General features: G+C 32.8%; 1 protein-coding gene across 5 annotated transcripts in view; it reads right to left on the bottom strand.

Annotated features, from left to right (window-relative positions):
• Positions 1 to 15,085, bottom strand: part of LOC118186759 (uncharacterized protein CG43867-like) — a 285,190-nt gene that overhangs the window by 102,706 nt on the left and 167,399 nt on the right. For all 5 annotated transcript variants that reach the window (XM_085818919.1, XM_085818917.1, XM_085818921.1 and 2 more), the window contains exons 9-10: positions 1,489 to 1,793; positions 177 to 249 (exon numbers count right to left, since the gene is read on the bottom strand). In XM_085818919.1, the coding sequence (XP_085675045.1) occupies positions 177 to 249; positions 1,489 to 1,793 (378 nt within the window). The remainder of the gene's footprint in view (positions 1 to 176; positions 250 to 1,488; positions 1,794 to 15,085) is intronic.

Here is a 15,085-nt window from a genome sequence, read left to right as displayed (position 1 = left end):
ATACCTGAACATACTAAATGCATATTTACTACTTACAATTGCAATTGTGAGTTGAAATTTAAAGCATAACTGAATTTGTAGTTAACAGACTAATAAAGTAAAATATGAATGTTACACACACCAAACTCATTAACAGAGAGAAATAACCTGATGTTATATTAAACTAATATTCTTACTGATAGGACAAGTGTGAAGAGCATCATGTGACAAGGATATACCATTCACAGCCACTTCATAAATTCTAGATTCCTAAACAAAATAATGCATTTATATATTTTATACAATTATATAAATTTATACATATATATGTCCGTACAAGAAAACACTAAAGCATTTCGAAGGAAAATAAAGCATTTCGAAATTTTAATATTTTATTATTGACAGGTGTACCATCAAATGCTGCAAATAAAGAGTTAAGTATTATGATTAGAAATTTTGAAAAGTATGCATTAGGTTATATACGAGGACTCAGAAGACAAATAACACATGCAAGAACTATGTGCATACATATATGTAATGACAAAAATTTCCTGTGGTGACGTAATGATTATGATGTTTCCTGGATGGTTATGATGAAAATGCAGTTATGGCTGGTTGACACACTCCTTTATTCTTGGCATAACATTTATTTAGCATATACACATGAACTGGTGTAAGATGCAAGTCTGGTATTCGATAATTATCAGCTTACATTCACATATTTATAGTACTATAGAATGAGATGAAATTAAGAATAGCAAAGTTAGTTAATTTCTCAGCAGAAACGTACAATATTATTTTACTGCTATTTGGTTTGGTTAAATTTCAGCTTAATTTTAATTAAATTAAAAGATTTTAACTTCATTTTGATTGTTCAGTAAGCAAAGTACGCATATCATTAGTATGAATCCCAAGGAAAGGGACAAGTATTCATATGATGCAACACCAAAAGATTTATTATAAGCATACACTACTGGGGCAAACTTTCTAACAGGAAAGGAAAAACAAAAATTTTTAAAATAAAAATCAAAACTGAAAAATAATTTGCTTTTGATTTAACTTTTATTTTTTCCCTTTTATTAGTAAGTTTGCCACTACGGAAAGATGCGATTTTGTGTTATTTATCTGTTAATTAATATACATAGTACAATATACATATGTAAATATAGATAAACTAGGAAAAAAGCTTATTTTATTTTTCTTTAGCTCATATCAAAGTTTGTACAAAGAGACCAAAATCATCTTGCATGCTGCAATACTGACAGCTTGTTACATTACACTATATTCTATTACTTTAAAATAGGCACTCCAGAGATATAGCAACCTTCCACTCTTTTATGACTACAACAAGGATTTTAGCAAATTTAGTCAATCTTTTTTCTACAGCTGTCATTACCATGATTTGGAAGGAGAAAAATGGCTTAAGTAACAGTCTATACTTACATTTGTTAATGGTTTTTGAGAAATTAAACAGTTACATTTGGCTTTGAAGGTATATCAAGCACTTACCCATGATGGAAACCTATGTAGTGGTGGAGTGGGAGGCCTTATGTCCAAATCAGGATCCAGAGCACCCATGATTTCTTTGCTTGGAGTGTAAATCTCAGCATAATCATGAAGATCATTGCTCGTTTGAACAGTCCTTCGTCTTTCACCCCCTGCATGACCATTTCCCACATTCAGCATTTTCAATTTACGGTCAAGACTGCCATAAATATTGCCATATGTTGTTCCAGTACCAGTGGTTGTTTTGTTACTGCTGTTTAAATCATTTTCTAAATTTGTTTGTGTTGTAGTATTTTTTGATGTAGATGCTGAAATTTACAGAAACAGACTGTCAGAATAAGTAACAAAACTGTTATTACTTTCAAAACTGTAGGAACTTTCAACTTATATCAACAGTTAGAATTTTTATAAAAATGACAAGTGCACAGGAAGCATATAGAAAGTATAAAAAATATAAGCAGCAAACAGGATTTTAAAAAGTGCAAATAATGACTTATCTTTAAATTCAAGAATTTTCAGCTGACACAACAGTTATTTTTTTAAATTAAAGAAGCAGTATAAAACAGGACTTGTAATACTCTTGGAAGACCACAAATAGATACACATATATTTTAAATCTCCTTGAAAGATGTATACATGCTATAAATTACAGATACATGCTAATGTATTAAAGGCAGGTTTCCACACAGAGATATCCAATTTTTTATGTCAAAGGACAAATTAGAAAATTAAAATATATATATAATACAATGGATATGAAATGCATTCTACAACCAATAGAATTCCATAATAATATCATGAGATAATATGGAGTACTTTGCTTGGTGATATATGCAGGTTGTTCAATAAACAATGGCACTATCATCTGTAAAATAATAAAGGTGGTATCAATTAATGGTGGAGACTAGTTTGGAGAAAGAAATGGCCGGGATGAACAAATATTCAAATTTTTCATTAAAATAGTTTGTTTAAATTTCACTGTGTACTGCAACACATGTAAATTTTGTTTTGAAATAAAGGGTGGTCATAAAAAAACTTCCAGATATCTGAACTCCTACTGGCCAATCTGCTCAACCAATCAAAATGAAACGTAAGATATTACTATTTGACAATGTGCACTTAAGATTTTTGATGATTTAAAACAATATTGTTCTCATAGAGAGTTACAGCAAAAACAATTCAAAATTTTTAAATCACAACACCCACTTTTTTCCAGCGCAAATTGGTCAGCTCACTGAATACCCATGAACAAATTCTTGTTGAATTGTTAAAAAATTAGAGTCTTGTTTAAGAGACAACCTCCACGATGGCAACATTTTGCAGACTGCAGGGCTAGCATCTTTGCCCACGGCACTATCCGAATAGGCTTCACCATAAACATGACAATAACAACAATATACGTATGACAAAACTTGCCACTGCAAAACATTTGCAAAGAATTGTAAAGGGTCAATGACAACACAAGAGAGGAGACAGGGAAAAACTTTGATAGGAATTATAAATTTTCAATGTGCCCATCTTTGCAGACAATTATACATTGCATGCAGGAGATTGTTAACAACAATGATGAATGTAACATCACAGAAAGAATCTGCATAACTTCACATTTTATGGCCTCTTTCCATACTGACAAATCTTGCAGATTTAATGTGTACATCTTAAATTTCAGACAACTCCAGAACCAGAAATCCATCAGACTGGGGGATTGTGGTGGCTACGGAACTGCAAAGTTATGGGAGATGCCTCTATCTTGAAACATTGCATACATTGAAAACTTGCAAATTCCAATAAAAGTCCCCCCTTCTCCTCTCTTGTATGGTGGCTGGTCCTTTATAATGCTCTTCTTTGTAAATGTTTCATGCTGACAATTTTCATCCTACATGAAACATATCAGCACAATTTATAGTTTTTCAATGTACTGATCAATTTATGCAGGAAAAAAAGGGGTGTTGCCATTCAAAAATTTTGAAATTTTTTCACCATATAAGGTATTTTCTCCCTCCTTTTGTATGCCTTCGTGGTATAACTGAAAACAGGCTCAAAACATATTTGGGAAGTCCAGGATTTGAATTCTGGTGAAGTCCAATTTTTTTCAGTTTCTTGACATAAAACAAAACTCTTCAAGACTCTACATGTGGCACCCAAACTAAAAGGTGGAGGATGATAATTCATCACCATCAGGCAGAGGCGTAGCTAAGGTTTTAAATGCCCGGGGACACCTTAAGATTTTGCGCGCCTTTCTGTGTTCCAAGAATGGAAAACATTTCATTCTGAAATGTGTATCATCAATTTGGCGCCCCCTGGATGCTGCACCCGGGGACAGATGTTCCCCCTTGCCCCACCCTAGCTACACCACCGCCACTGCCATCAGGATTGGGCAAATATGTCCCCTGATTCCCAGTCGCCCTTTAAAAGGAGGGAATATATAAAGTACTTTCTCCCTCCTTTTGCAAGCCTTCATGGCATAATTGGAAGCAGGCTCGACATGTATTCGGGGGGTCTAGAGTTCAAATCCTGACGAGGGCATCATGGATTTTTTCCAGTTTCTTGACATCAAAGAAATCTTACTAGACTCTATAATCGTAACCATATCCATGAAAGCTATTTTGTTTTGAATTATCACAATATTGAATGCATACCTTCATATAGCAATATCTGAAATTTCATTTGAATTGGTTAAGTGAATAGGCCACTTATGCATGCTATAAATTACATATACATGCTAATGTATTAAAGGCAAGTGATAGGGGATATCAGAAGTTTTTCTATGATCACCTTGTATGTCTGAATATAAAACAGGGATGTGAACATTGTTATGCTATTTTATTTTAGCCTTGATAAACTTAGAAAATAATTCAGTTGGCATATGGCGAATCTGCACTATAAAGCGTTTATGTTTTCAGTTTTAAAAAAGAATCAGAAATGGATATCAAATTTCTGAAGTGAATAGTGCACCTAATGATAGCTTCGTGTTAACTGAATATATCATGTGGCAAATTTTACACAAGGCAAAATTTTAAGATTTAAAGAGGCATCAAATGGCAGAAAGCCTAGTACTCATCCTGTATCCACTGATGTAAGTTTCTTCTAGTGATCTTAAGATAATGAAACTATGAAGACATGTAGATAATGGGTTTAGTGCAAGAGCAATCATTCAAGTAAAATTTAAATAATTTGGACTGAATTGCTAATGACACAAAGTTAAGGTTTACTTAAATTTATTGATTGAGTTTAACAATGAAAATTAATTAATATTTAGGCCATTAACAAAATTAAAAAGAAACTGTGTTATAAGTTTCGTTTCCTTTTTTTTCAAAAAAGTCTTTGCATGATTCTTAACACAGTGCTCATAAATTCTGAGGGCATATTTTAAACTTCAGTTCTTCTTCCACAAAATGATTAAGTTTAAACACATGGTAAGTCAACTGCTTTGCCAAAGAAGATTTTAAAAAAAAATTTTATTGAGGAATTTTGCTTATTAGCTTCCACTTGTTTTACCCTTTTATGTCTGCTGGTCATTCAGAATTGTAAAACCTCCACTAGCTTCTCCATTGTCAACCCTTAAAGATTATGATTTAATGCCATTTCTTGCATATTTGTGTCATTTATTGCTTCAAACACCCTCTTAACCTTTCCACGTGGGCTTTATTAAGTGGTAAATTTTAAATCTCTGTAGTAAACTTTTTTTAAATCTTATTTAATGTAGTGAGCAATTTATGCATATATGTCTCGCTCCAAGGTTAATATGTTATGTGCTATGGCTATCATATGAGCTACCCAGGCTAAAGTTCTACTATCAGTTATTAACATTTAATCATAATTTGTACCAACAAGGATTTATGAATGAAAGTTTTATTATTTTTACTGGAAATAAACTATAGTAAACATTCATCTATCTCCTACAAACAGAGTAACCTTTTTATATTCATGCCCCCAGAGCTTCCCATGAGTCAATCAAGGTTTCTAAAGTGAAGGGACAACAAAAGACTGGAAATCGAATATTAAATAATAGAGACACAAACAATAAAAAAATAAATATAACAATAAACATGTATGAATAAACAATAAATTATGAAAGCTTTTAGTTTTGTAACTATCATAATTTGTCTTTCTCTTGACTGCAAATAATTAACACTGTAGATAATGAGATTACTAAACTAGTATTGTAACAACTGATCAAAGATAATATTCCATAAAAGCTATCATAACCAGCAGAAAATTTAATGGAAGCTTTATTCAGATAATTTGTGATTACGTATTTGCAATACTATGCACACATATTTGTATGATTAAGGCATATAGTATGAAATAGCTTCGAACATATTTTCAAAGAATAACAGCAGTGGCAAGCTGAAATTACATTACGCAAAATAGAGTAGGCTCAGCATCACATATTGCCAGTGGCAAGCTGAAATTACATTACGCAAAATAGAGTAGGCTCAGCATCACATATTGCCAAACCATCAAATTAAATAAATGTATTTGTATGTTTTTGTGCCAGTGTTTATTGAACAGCTTTATAAACACACTTCACACTATAACAGCCAGAGTGAAAAAGATGTTGCACAAATTATTTTCATTTAAAAAACAATTTAAACAGGAATATTTACTAACAAAATGGTACAATGAAATAAAGCATTTCACCTTATAAATGTTAATTGATAAAATCATATAATGCAGCAATTTTCAGATAACTTTTTATTATTAGTAAAAACAAGCAAAGCTAAGAAATTAAAGATTCTTGTAAAATGAGACCATTTCTTGCCATATGGAGAGACATCTTGACAGGGGAAAAGAAAAGCTTTACATGTATATATATATATGCCAAGACGAAAAAAAAGGGGGGGGGAAACAGGAGGAAGACAGAATGATAGATGATACCAAAAGCTTACTTTAGAGCCATTATAAGAATAAACAAGCACACACAGAAAAGTTCCTAGTTCGTAGTTGAAGAAAAATAACACTACAAACTAAACCTTTCCATGTACGCCTGTCGGCAAATATCACATCGACAGTGTTGCCATCAATCACTGTGCTTACTTACACATGAAACAGAACAGGCCATCTTTACTTGCATCTTAATCACAAACACATATAACTACATTATGCATTATTAGGTAAGAAGATCTGATCTAATAATAAGAGAGTTCTAGTATGGAATTTAGTATCTTTCCTAGTACTTAAAAAAAAAAAAAAAAAAAAAAAAACTAAAGTTCTGTGTGCTATACATAATGATTTCTAATATTTTGATGTTAAACTTTTGGATTGTTGGAAAAACTATCTACTCTGTTTCAGACCAGAACAGGAAATCATATAAAAAATTAAGAGATAATTTTTCAGACTGCTTTTTATTAATTTTTAATGCTTTTGCAGGTAAAAGTAATTTGTATTTTTATATTAAAAATTATGAAATAAGATATCACAGACATACTATCACTATACACCAATAGTGAATACATTTTTATTAATTGTGCAAGAAATAGTTAAAATCTACCAAAATTATTACAGATAAAAAAAATCTAATCATTAAACTGCCCTTTTTATACTTACTTTAATAATTATAAAAAAGGCAAACAAGGGTGGGGAGTGAAAGGAACAATAATTAGGCTGTAAGAGTTTTGAAAAATAAAACAATAAATCTGATAAACAAACTGATATCCATTACAAAAAATTTTTTTTAAGAATTCAGTCTTATGAAGTTATATAATACAATGTAATAAACTGCATAAGCCTTTAACTTGCAGCTTAGTCACGTAATGCGGTATTAAATAAAATCTCTTAATTTTCTGAGACAAAAGTCTGGATTTTTTCTATATTTTATACTTTATTATATTATACATTATATTAGTTATATTTTATGTTTTTTACATTTAAAAATTTTTTAGTTTTATTTTAAATTTAAATTTAGATGTTTGAATTTTACAGACATATTAATTATAACAAAAATATCAGAGATATACAGAACAAAGTGCAAAATCTGGACTTCTGGACCACCAGACACCCTCCACCCAATTAGGGAAGTAATTAAAATCGCAATAACAACCTTGTGTTTAGCTTACATATATTAATCGATTTTGAGGGCAGCTAAAGGTCCCTCCTCATCAGGAGAATGAAATTACTAGAAAAGGGGGAAAAAGAAGAAAAATAAAGCACTGGCAAAGGAGTCTCAGAAACATGTGCTCGTGATCAGCACACATGTGGTCATAACCGGATTTTGAATCAGAATACGCTGGCTGCCTACTTTTACTGAGTTTAATCTGATTAAAAATACGGTTACAACCACATGTTTCCGAGACTCCTTTGCCAATGCTTTATTTTTCTTTTCCCCACTTTCTAGTAATTTTGTTCTCCTGATGAGGAGGGACATTAGCTGTCCTCGAAATCGATTAATTTATGTACGCTAAATACAAGTTTGTTATTGCGATTTTAATTGTCCCATTGGCGTGTTTCTCTGCTATTCCAGGGAAGTAATGTCTGAATTCATCAGTGAGTTGCTGTAAATGATTTGATATTTCATTCTTACTATCAGTATGCTTAAAAATCTCTTTAAAGCACCTTTCTTCCAGGATTCCAAATAATTTGGGAAAGCAGGAATAACTGCAGTAAACTAAAGTTTTATGTTCCTAAATTTATAAATTATCACTATATGCTCTAGTGGCATTCCATCATTGATAAATTATGCTCGAATCTCCACCTTGTAATTTCAAGTTCACCGAGTTAAATCGAAAATATCCGATAGATAAGCCAATACAGTTTGAACACTTGGCTTTTGGAATTCCACATACAATTCAGTATGATTCTGAATTACCAAAATCCGAATCACTTCACCTAAAAGTTCAAATAATCTTGCTAACACATTTTCTTTAGAAAGCCAGTGCACTTCCCTATGAAATAACCTTGTTTTATATTCCGTTACCAAATCTTCACAAAGGGTCATAAAAAGTAGGGTATTTAAAGAAATCTTTTTAATACGATTGACAATTTTGCTGCATAATTGTAAGACACTGTTGAAATTACTTGGAAGTGTCTTAGCTGCCAAGGCTTCACAGTATACAGTCAAAAGTCGTTAATTCGGACACCCATAATCCGGAATGATCTATAATCAGGACCTCAAAGCTACAAACTTTTTGTGCATGCGTTGCATTGACGCATGCGCATAGGCATTTACGCGCACGCGTAAGACCTTTACAGCTGTGAATATGCGTGTGCGCATGTGCCTAATACATTTACGCATGCGCGTTTAATGTATAACGGACGGTATAAGTTAAGCTAAAATTATCTAATTCAGTTAATGTTGCAGATTGCATTGTTCCTTAATCTTCGAATTGGATCTGGCTTATTATTTTTTGCAGACTGTTAGAGCAATTTTATAAAAGTAAGCTTGAACTTTCAATTATGTCAAATAGAATTTTCGATATATATTTACTAATATGTAAAGGATCTACAAAGCGAAAGTATGTTTCGAAGTCCATTAAACAGAAAGTGGAATTGCTGCAAAAAATGGATAAAGGCATATCCTTTGATTATCTTATCATTCCGAAATATGTTTATCAATTTCACGCTGCTCTGCGGGGGGAGGAAAACGACACGACACGCAATGAATTGGAAGTTGATCTGTCAGCACTATCCTTATCTTCAGGGCAGATGTTTTTATTTTATTTGGCTTATACATATGACTTACATATGACAACATATTGAAAACTTACATATGACAACATTTTACAACATCTGTACTCTCGTCCAACTGTATTGAGAAAAAATTTGATTCTTTCAAAGGCTGCACTAACTGATTTTTTATAACCAATGCAGTGTTTCCCAGTGTTGTCAGAAAGTGGTATTTGTGAAAGCTTTTGTTTATTATCTAGTCCAGGCATAATATCAGCTGCTTTCAACAGGCAGGGTTCCAACAATATGAATTTCCTTGGCATTTGTGATGAGCACAGATAACTCATATGAAGTTTCGAGCCCTTTTTCAGATGACTGAACAAAGGATCCAGTATCATCCGGTTTCAGACATTTCAAATTTGCAGCAAACAACTCATTTCCCCAAACTCATCATGACGAGAGAAAAATATAACTTAACAAGTTGACAGTTTATTCAGAAGTCAAACAACAAAAATCAGCGTTATATTTTCAAAATTTTCACAGGACTAGTTTCGATGGTTTTACCGAACCACCATCCTCAGCTGCAAAACCGCAAATGAACAAGATAGGAAATAATGATTAGATAAGATAAAAAAGCCTGGACAAGAATAAGCAAGTGGCGCCATCTGTTGGTGAAACCAGAACTAAAACATAATTTCTTTAAAGGCCAAAGGCAAAGATGGATTGGAATTAGGATAGTTAACAAGAACAGAAAGATTTTTTTGAATGTGAAATGCCTCTAGAAAATCCAGTTCTCCGATGGAAGATGTTTTTTGAATAATTTTGGCAGCAGAAAAATTGAAAGTGTGATTTTCGGACCAACAATGTTGAGCAACAGAAGACTTCTGTGTTTCCTTTTCTCTAACATATGCCTCATGTTCCTTGATGCAAAATTTTAAGGCTCTCCTAGTTTGGCCAATGTAAATCAAACCACACTGGCAAGGAATCCTATAAATATCCCAAGAATTAATATCCGGAATGGGGTCCTTGAGTATGGAACTCAGAATTTTATTGATGGGAGAATAAACAACCCGAAAGTTAAATTTCTGCAAAATATGTGCAACTTTATAGCTAATTGATGGGAAGAAGAGAATGACAACAGAATTTTTATAATCTCCTAAAACAAGAGTGTGCGTTTTAGTGTGTTGAGATGAGAATTTTTTAACTGCTTGATTAATAATATTGGAAAATATAATGCTGATTTTTGTTGTTTGACTTCTGAATTAGTATTTATTCGGCGTGCTATTATGTCTTAAAGTTGACAGTTTATTTTCATATTAAAAGTACATCCAACTAAGAGATGAGCGTATCGAGATGTTGTAGTGTGGTTGGCATGTGCGACAAAATACTGATTGTCAGGCTCATGCCCCCTTTAGATGTCATTGTACCTAACTTTGGGAAGGCTGCCCTCCTTTGAAAATAAATGTTTTCAACTGATGATTCCAAAACACAGGATCATTGGGATCATTCTGTATCTCGGACTATATACTATATAACATTTAATTCATTTTCACTCAGTGGCGGCTCGTAATGAGCACTGTGGAGCTGCAGCACCCCTTATTTCCTCTTATTATAATTTTTAATAGTTAATATAGTCTTTAATTTTTTCTTTATACGTTTACAATACATAATCCTTAAGCTAAATGTCAGTAGCCATCCACCAGTTTGTGAAAAAAGTACAAGTCTTTGTTTGGAACTGCACGCTTCACAGTTGAAGTGACATGGTATTTCGCTGTTCTGCGCATGCGCATACAGAAAACAGCATGCCGAGCCAGGGAGAGGGAGAGAAAGCACTGTTGCTCTTGCAGTGCCGAAATTCTGGCATGTTGTTGGGAACGTGATTTCTTTTTACTCCACGCATGTCGTATTCCTCCACAAAGTGGATCTTCATCATACGGACCATGGACAGAGTTCATGAAAATTTGCAACCTTTAAAAAATTGCCTTACTGAAATTCAATCAACATCAAATGCAAATCAAACTATTGCAAAAGCGACAGGAATTTTAAAATATCTAAATGATGATAATTTCTAGTTTTGGTTAGAGCTTTTTTATAAGATTATGCCTCATGTTGAAATAATATACAACTAAATGCAATCCAGAGAAATTAGTGTGTTTAAAGTTAAATTTCAAAACTGCTATTTTAGAATTAAGAAACTCAAAGTACTGTGATAATTTTTCAAAGACACTGATGGCAAAAGCTAAGGAAATATGTGATTTTATACTATGTATTGGTATAATGCTAAGATATTCTTCCAATAAACACTTAGCAGCTGCTAAATTGTTTAACAAGAAATGCTTCGCTAGTTTTAGGAATGAACATTCTACAGAAGAAATAGTACTGACCACTGAAGCATATCCAATGATTGACAAAGAAAAGCTCGAGACTGAACTAAAAGTATTCTATTGCAGGTCTGATATCCACGTGTTAGCATTTAATTAGTTTTTTAAAAACACATTCCGTCAAACATTAATTGTTAAATACTTGCTTTATTCAGAAACATTACCGTCAACATTACTGCTCAAAAAACATTACCGTTCAAATTATTATCGTTCTGAAAAAAATGTTGTTGCCAATCGGGAAAATACATTTAAAATAAAATTAATACGTTGCGTTTACATTCGGGCATCCTGACTTAGTTACGACTTCGGAACATTAAGAACTTGTATTTAAAAAAATTAAATCTGTAATATTAATGTTTATAGTTCGAAAGTCTTTAGCTGTCATATAGATTCACCATCATTTTCTATTCTTTTTCCGTGTCCTAGTTTTAGTAATATGCGGCGTGTTGTTATCGTTATCCCCAGTAACACTAATGTCATCAACATCATCATCGTCTTCTTCTGATTCAGCTTGACACTGCCATGACTTTAATTGGCTCACATGAGCTGTCGTACTAAAGAAATGTCCTTTCACCTTCTTTTCTAATTGAGTCACTCTATAGGTATCACTTGGTAAAACTTCTGTAACTACCAAAGGTCCTCGATACTTTTGTTGTGTTTCGGTTGATTCTCCAGTTGATTTAGGTACTCTTCTCATAACTACATTTCTCCTCGTTCGAATGTTAAAGAATTACTTTTCTTCTTGTCATAATTTGCTTTCATTTTCATCTGCATATCTTCAATTCTCTTTCTAGCTTCATTCTGTAAGATTACTGGATTCTCCCATTCATCTGCGTCTTCATCTGTAATCATCCTCATCAATCCCTCATTAAATTTTGGTGAATAACCGTGAAGCATTTTGAAAGGAATTTTATTTGTAGTTTTATTTATCATATTGTTTAGATTTCTTTCGCATTCCTTAATCTTTTTGTCCCAATCTCTCTGATTCGGATTTTCCATACTCGTTTTAATCGTAGCCAAAATTGTTCGATTTGCTCTTTCCACCATTCCATTACCACTTGGATACTGAGTTGAATTGAGTGTATGACTGATTCCATTATTTTGACAGTACTCTTGAAATTCCTTTGCTGTGAAACATGTTCCTCTATCGCTGATAATTTTTTCTGGTAACCCAAAATCATCTACAAAACTCTTCAATACAACTAACACATACTTGGTTGCAGTACTTCTCATAGGATATAAGCGTGTAAATCTCGTAAAATTATCAATTATTACAAATAATTCTGTATTTCCTCTTGAACGTTTTACGAATGGTCCTAAATGATCTATATGTATAATTGCAAAAGGTCTTCTTGCAAAGGTCTAATTGGATGCAGTACTCCTTGTTTCTTACCACTAGGCAGTTTATTTACTAGGCATTCGAAACACATCGAAATGTGACGCATAACATATCGTTTCATTCCTTTAAACCAGTATGATTCCTTGATTTTGGCAACAGTTCTGTCTGCTGAAAAATGTCCCAAAAGATCGTGAAATTTTACTACAATACCTTTTCTCATCGATTTAGGTATGACATATAACAATTTCTCCTTTTCCTGATCTTTCACTTTACGAAACAATCGATTATTCTTCAAGACGTAATTTTCAGTTACATATTTCTCTGCATTCGTTCTATCATTTATCTTTTTCTTTAAAATGTCTATTAATTTGCGTAATTCTGGATCTGAATGCTGAATCATAAGAATTTGTTCATCTATCGTTAGCGTTAAACAAACTTCCAAGTTGTTTTCAATTATAGAGTCTAAAGTTTCTTCTGGCTGATCAACTGGCGATCGGCTCAATGCATCTATGTGACTCATTCTTTTGCCTTGCCTGTGCTTTATTTCAAGATTGTATTCCTGGATCAGATTACTCCACCTTGCTATCTGAGGATTTGAAGTTTTCTTCGCGTTTAAATAAACTAAAGCTTGGCAGTCTGTAATTACCGTAAATCGGATTCCAATTAAAAATTGTCGAAGTCGTGTCAAAGTCCAAACTATAGCCATTAATTCTAATTTGCTTGAATGATAATTCTTTTCTTTTTCTGTTGTTCCTTTATTTAAACAATAAACTAAATGCCACTTTCTATCTTCACCTTTTTGTAACAGCATTCCTGCCAGTCCTTTGTTGCTCGCATCTGTGTGCACTTCAGTCTCTGCTTCGGGATTATATAATGCTAGTATTGGTTCATTAGTTAAATGATCCTTTAAAGTACTGAATGCTTCTTGCTGATCTTCGTTCCAACGAAATGTTTCATCCTTCCTCGTCAGTCTCATTAGCGGCTCAGCTTTCTCTGCAAATTTCGGTACAAACCTTCTAAAGAAACTTGTAAGACCTAAAAATTGTTTAACTTCATGTTCATTGGTTGGTATAGGAAAGTTTAATATGGCTCGTACTTTTCTTGGTCCAGGTTGCATACCATTTGATTTTATTAGAAATCCCAAATACTCAACTTCATCTTTTCCAAATTAGCATTTTGTCAGTTTCAATGTCAGCATTGCTTCTCTCAATCTATCAAACACTTTCCTAAGTTTTTCCATCATTTCTTCCCAAGATTTAGCCGGAATTAATATGTCGTCTAAATAGCACAATACTTCTTTATTAAGCAATGGACCTAAAACTTGATTCATAAGTCTCTGAAATTCTGCAGGTGCATTAGCTAACCCAAAGATCATACGTTCAATTTGACCAGTATCATCTGGAGTGACGAAAGCTGTTTTCAGTTTCGCTTCTTCAGTTAAAGGAATCTGCAAATATCCATGAGCTAAGTCCAATGTAGTGAAAACTTTACACTCACTAAGACATTCAAGAAGATCATCTACCCTAGGGAGTGGAAATTTATCTTTAACAGTTTGCGAATTCAACTTTCTATAATCTATCACTAATCGTAATTCACCTGTTTTTTTCTTTACGAGTAAAACTGGACTAGCATACGGAGATCTTGTTTCAGTAACAATTCCATATTTCTTCCATTCATTTATTATCTTCTTTATAGAAGCACGCTCTTTGGCATTGGTTTTATACGACTTCATGCAAATAGGCTTACTCCCTTCAATTTCTTTAATATCCATTTTTGTTAAGTTTGTACACCCTAATTCCTCCATATTTAATGCAAAACAATCTCGATACTCATTTATCAAATGTAAAACTTCCTGTTTTCTCTCTGGCGTAATATTGTTATTAACTTTAATTTCTTCTAAAGTAATCGGTCTCCTAAACTTCTTAATTTCATTTATTATCAGTATTTCCTTTTGACTTGAATTTTCAGTTTCTCTGATCTGAACTTGGTTCAACTAATTCTGCTACTTCCGCTCCACCGATACATTGATTCTCTTTCAAAATTAGTTTTCGATCACTGTAGTTAGTGACTGGTATCACTGTTTCTCCCTGTATTACTTCCAATAATGAGCCTAACTCATCTTCCGATCCACTTATTAAAACATAACCGTTATTTATTTCATCAGTTTTAATTTTCACGAAATTAACCGTATTACTTTCGATTGAGTTTCTTGGGAAGCCTTCAGTTTAATTCGCGGAGTGTTGCTATCATTTTGCAACTGTGAAAATGGGCAGTC

This window comes from Stegodyphus dumicola, chromosome 6 (genome assembly GCF_044657685.1).
Source record: "Stegodyphus dumicola isolate Sdum_Otavi_A_Nest chromosome 6, ASM4465768v1".
Lineage (NCBI taxonomy): Eukaryota > Metazoa > Arthropoda > Arachnida > Araneae > Eresidae > Stegodyphus > Stegodyphus dumicola.
The sequence above is the reverse complement of the archived record's forward strand: the minus strand, read 5'-3'. Positions and strand labels throughout refer to the sequence as shown.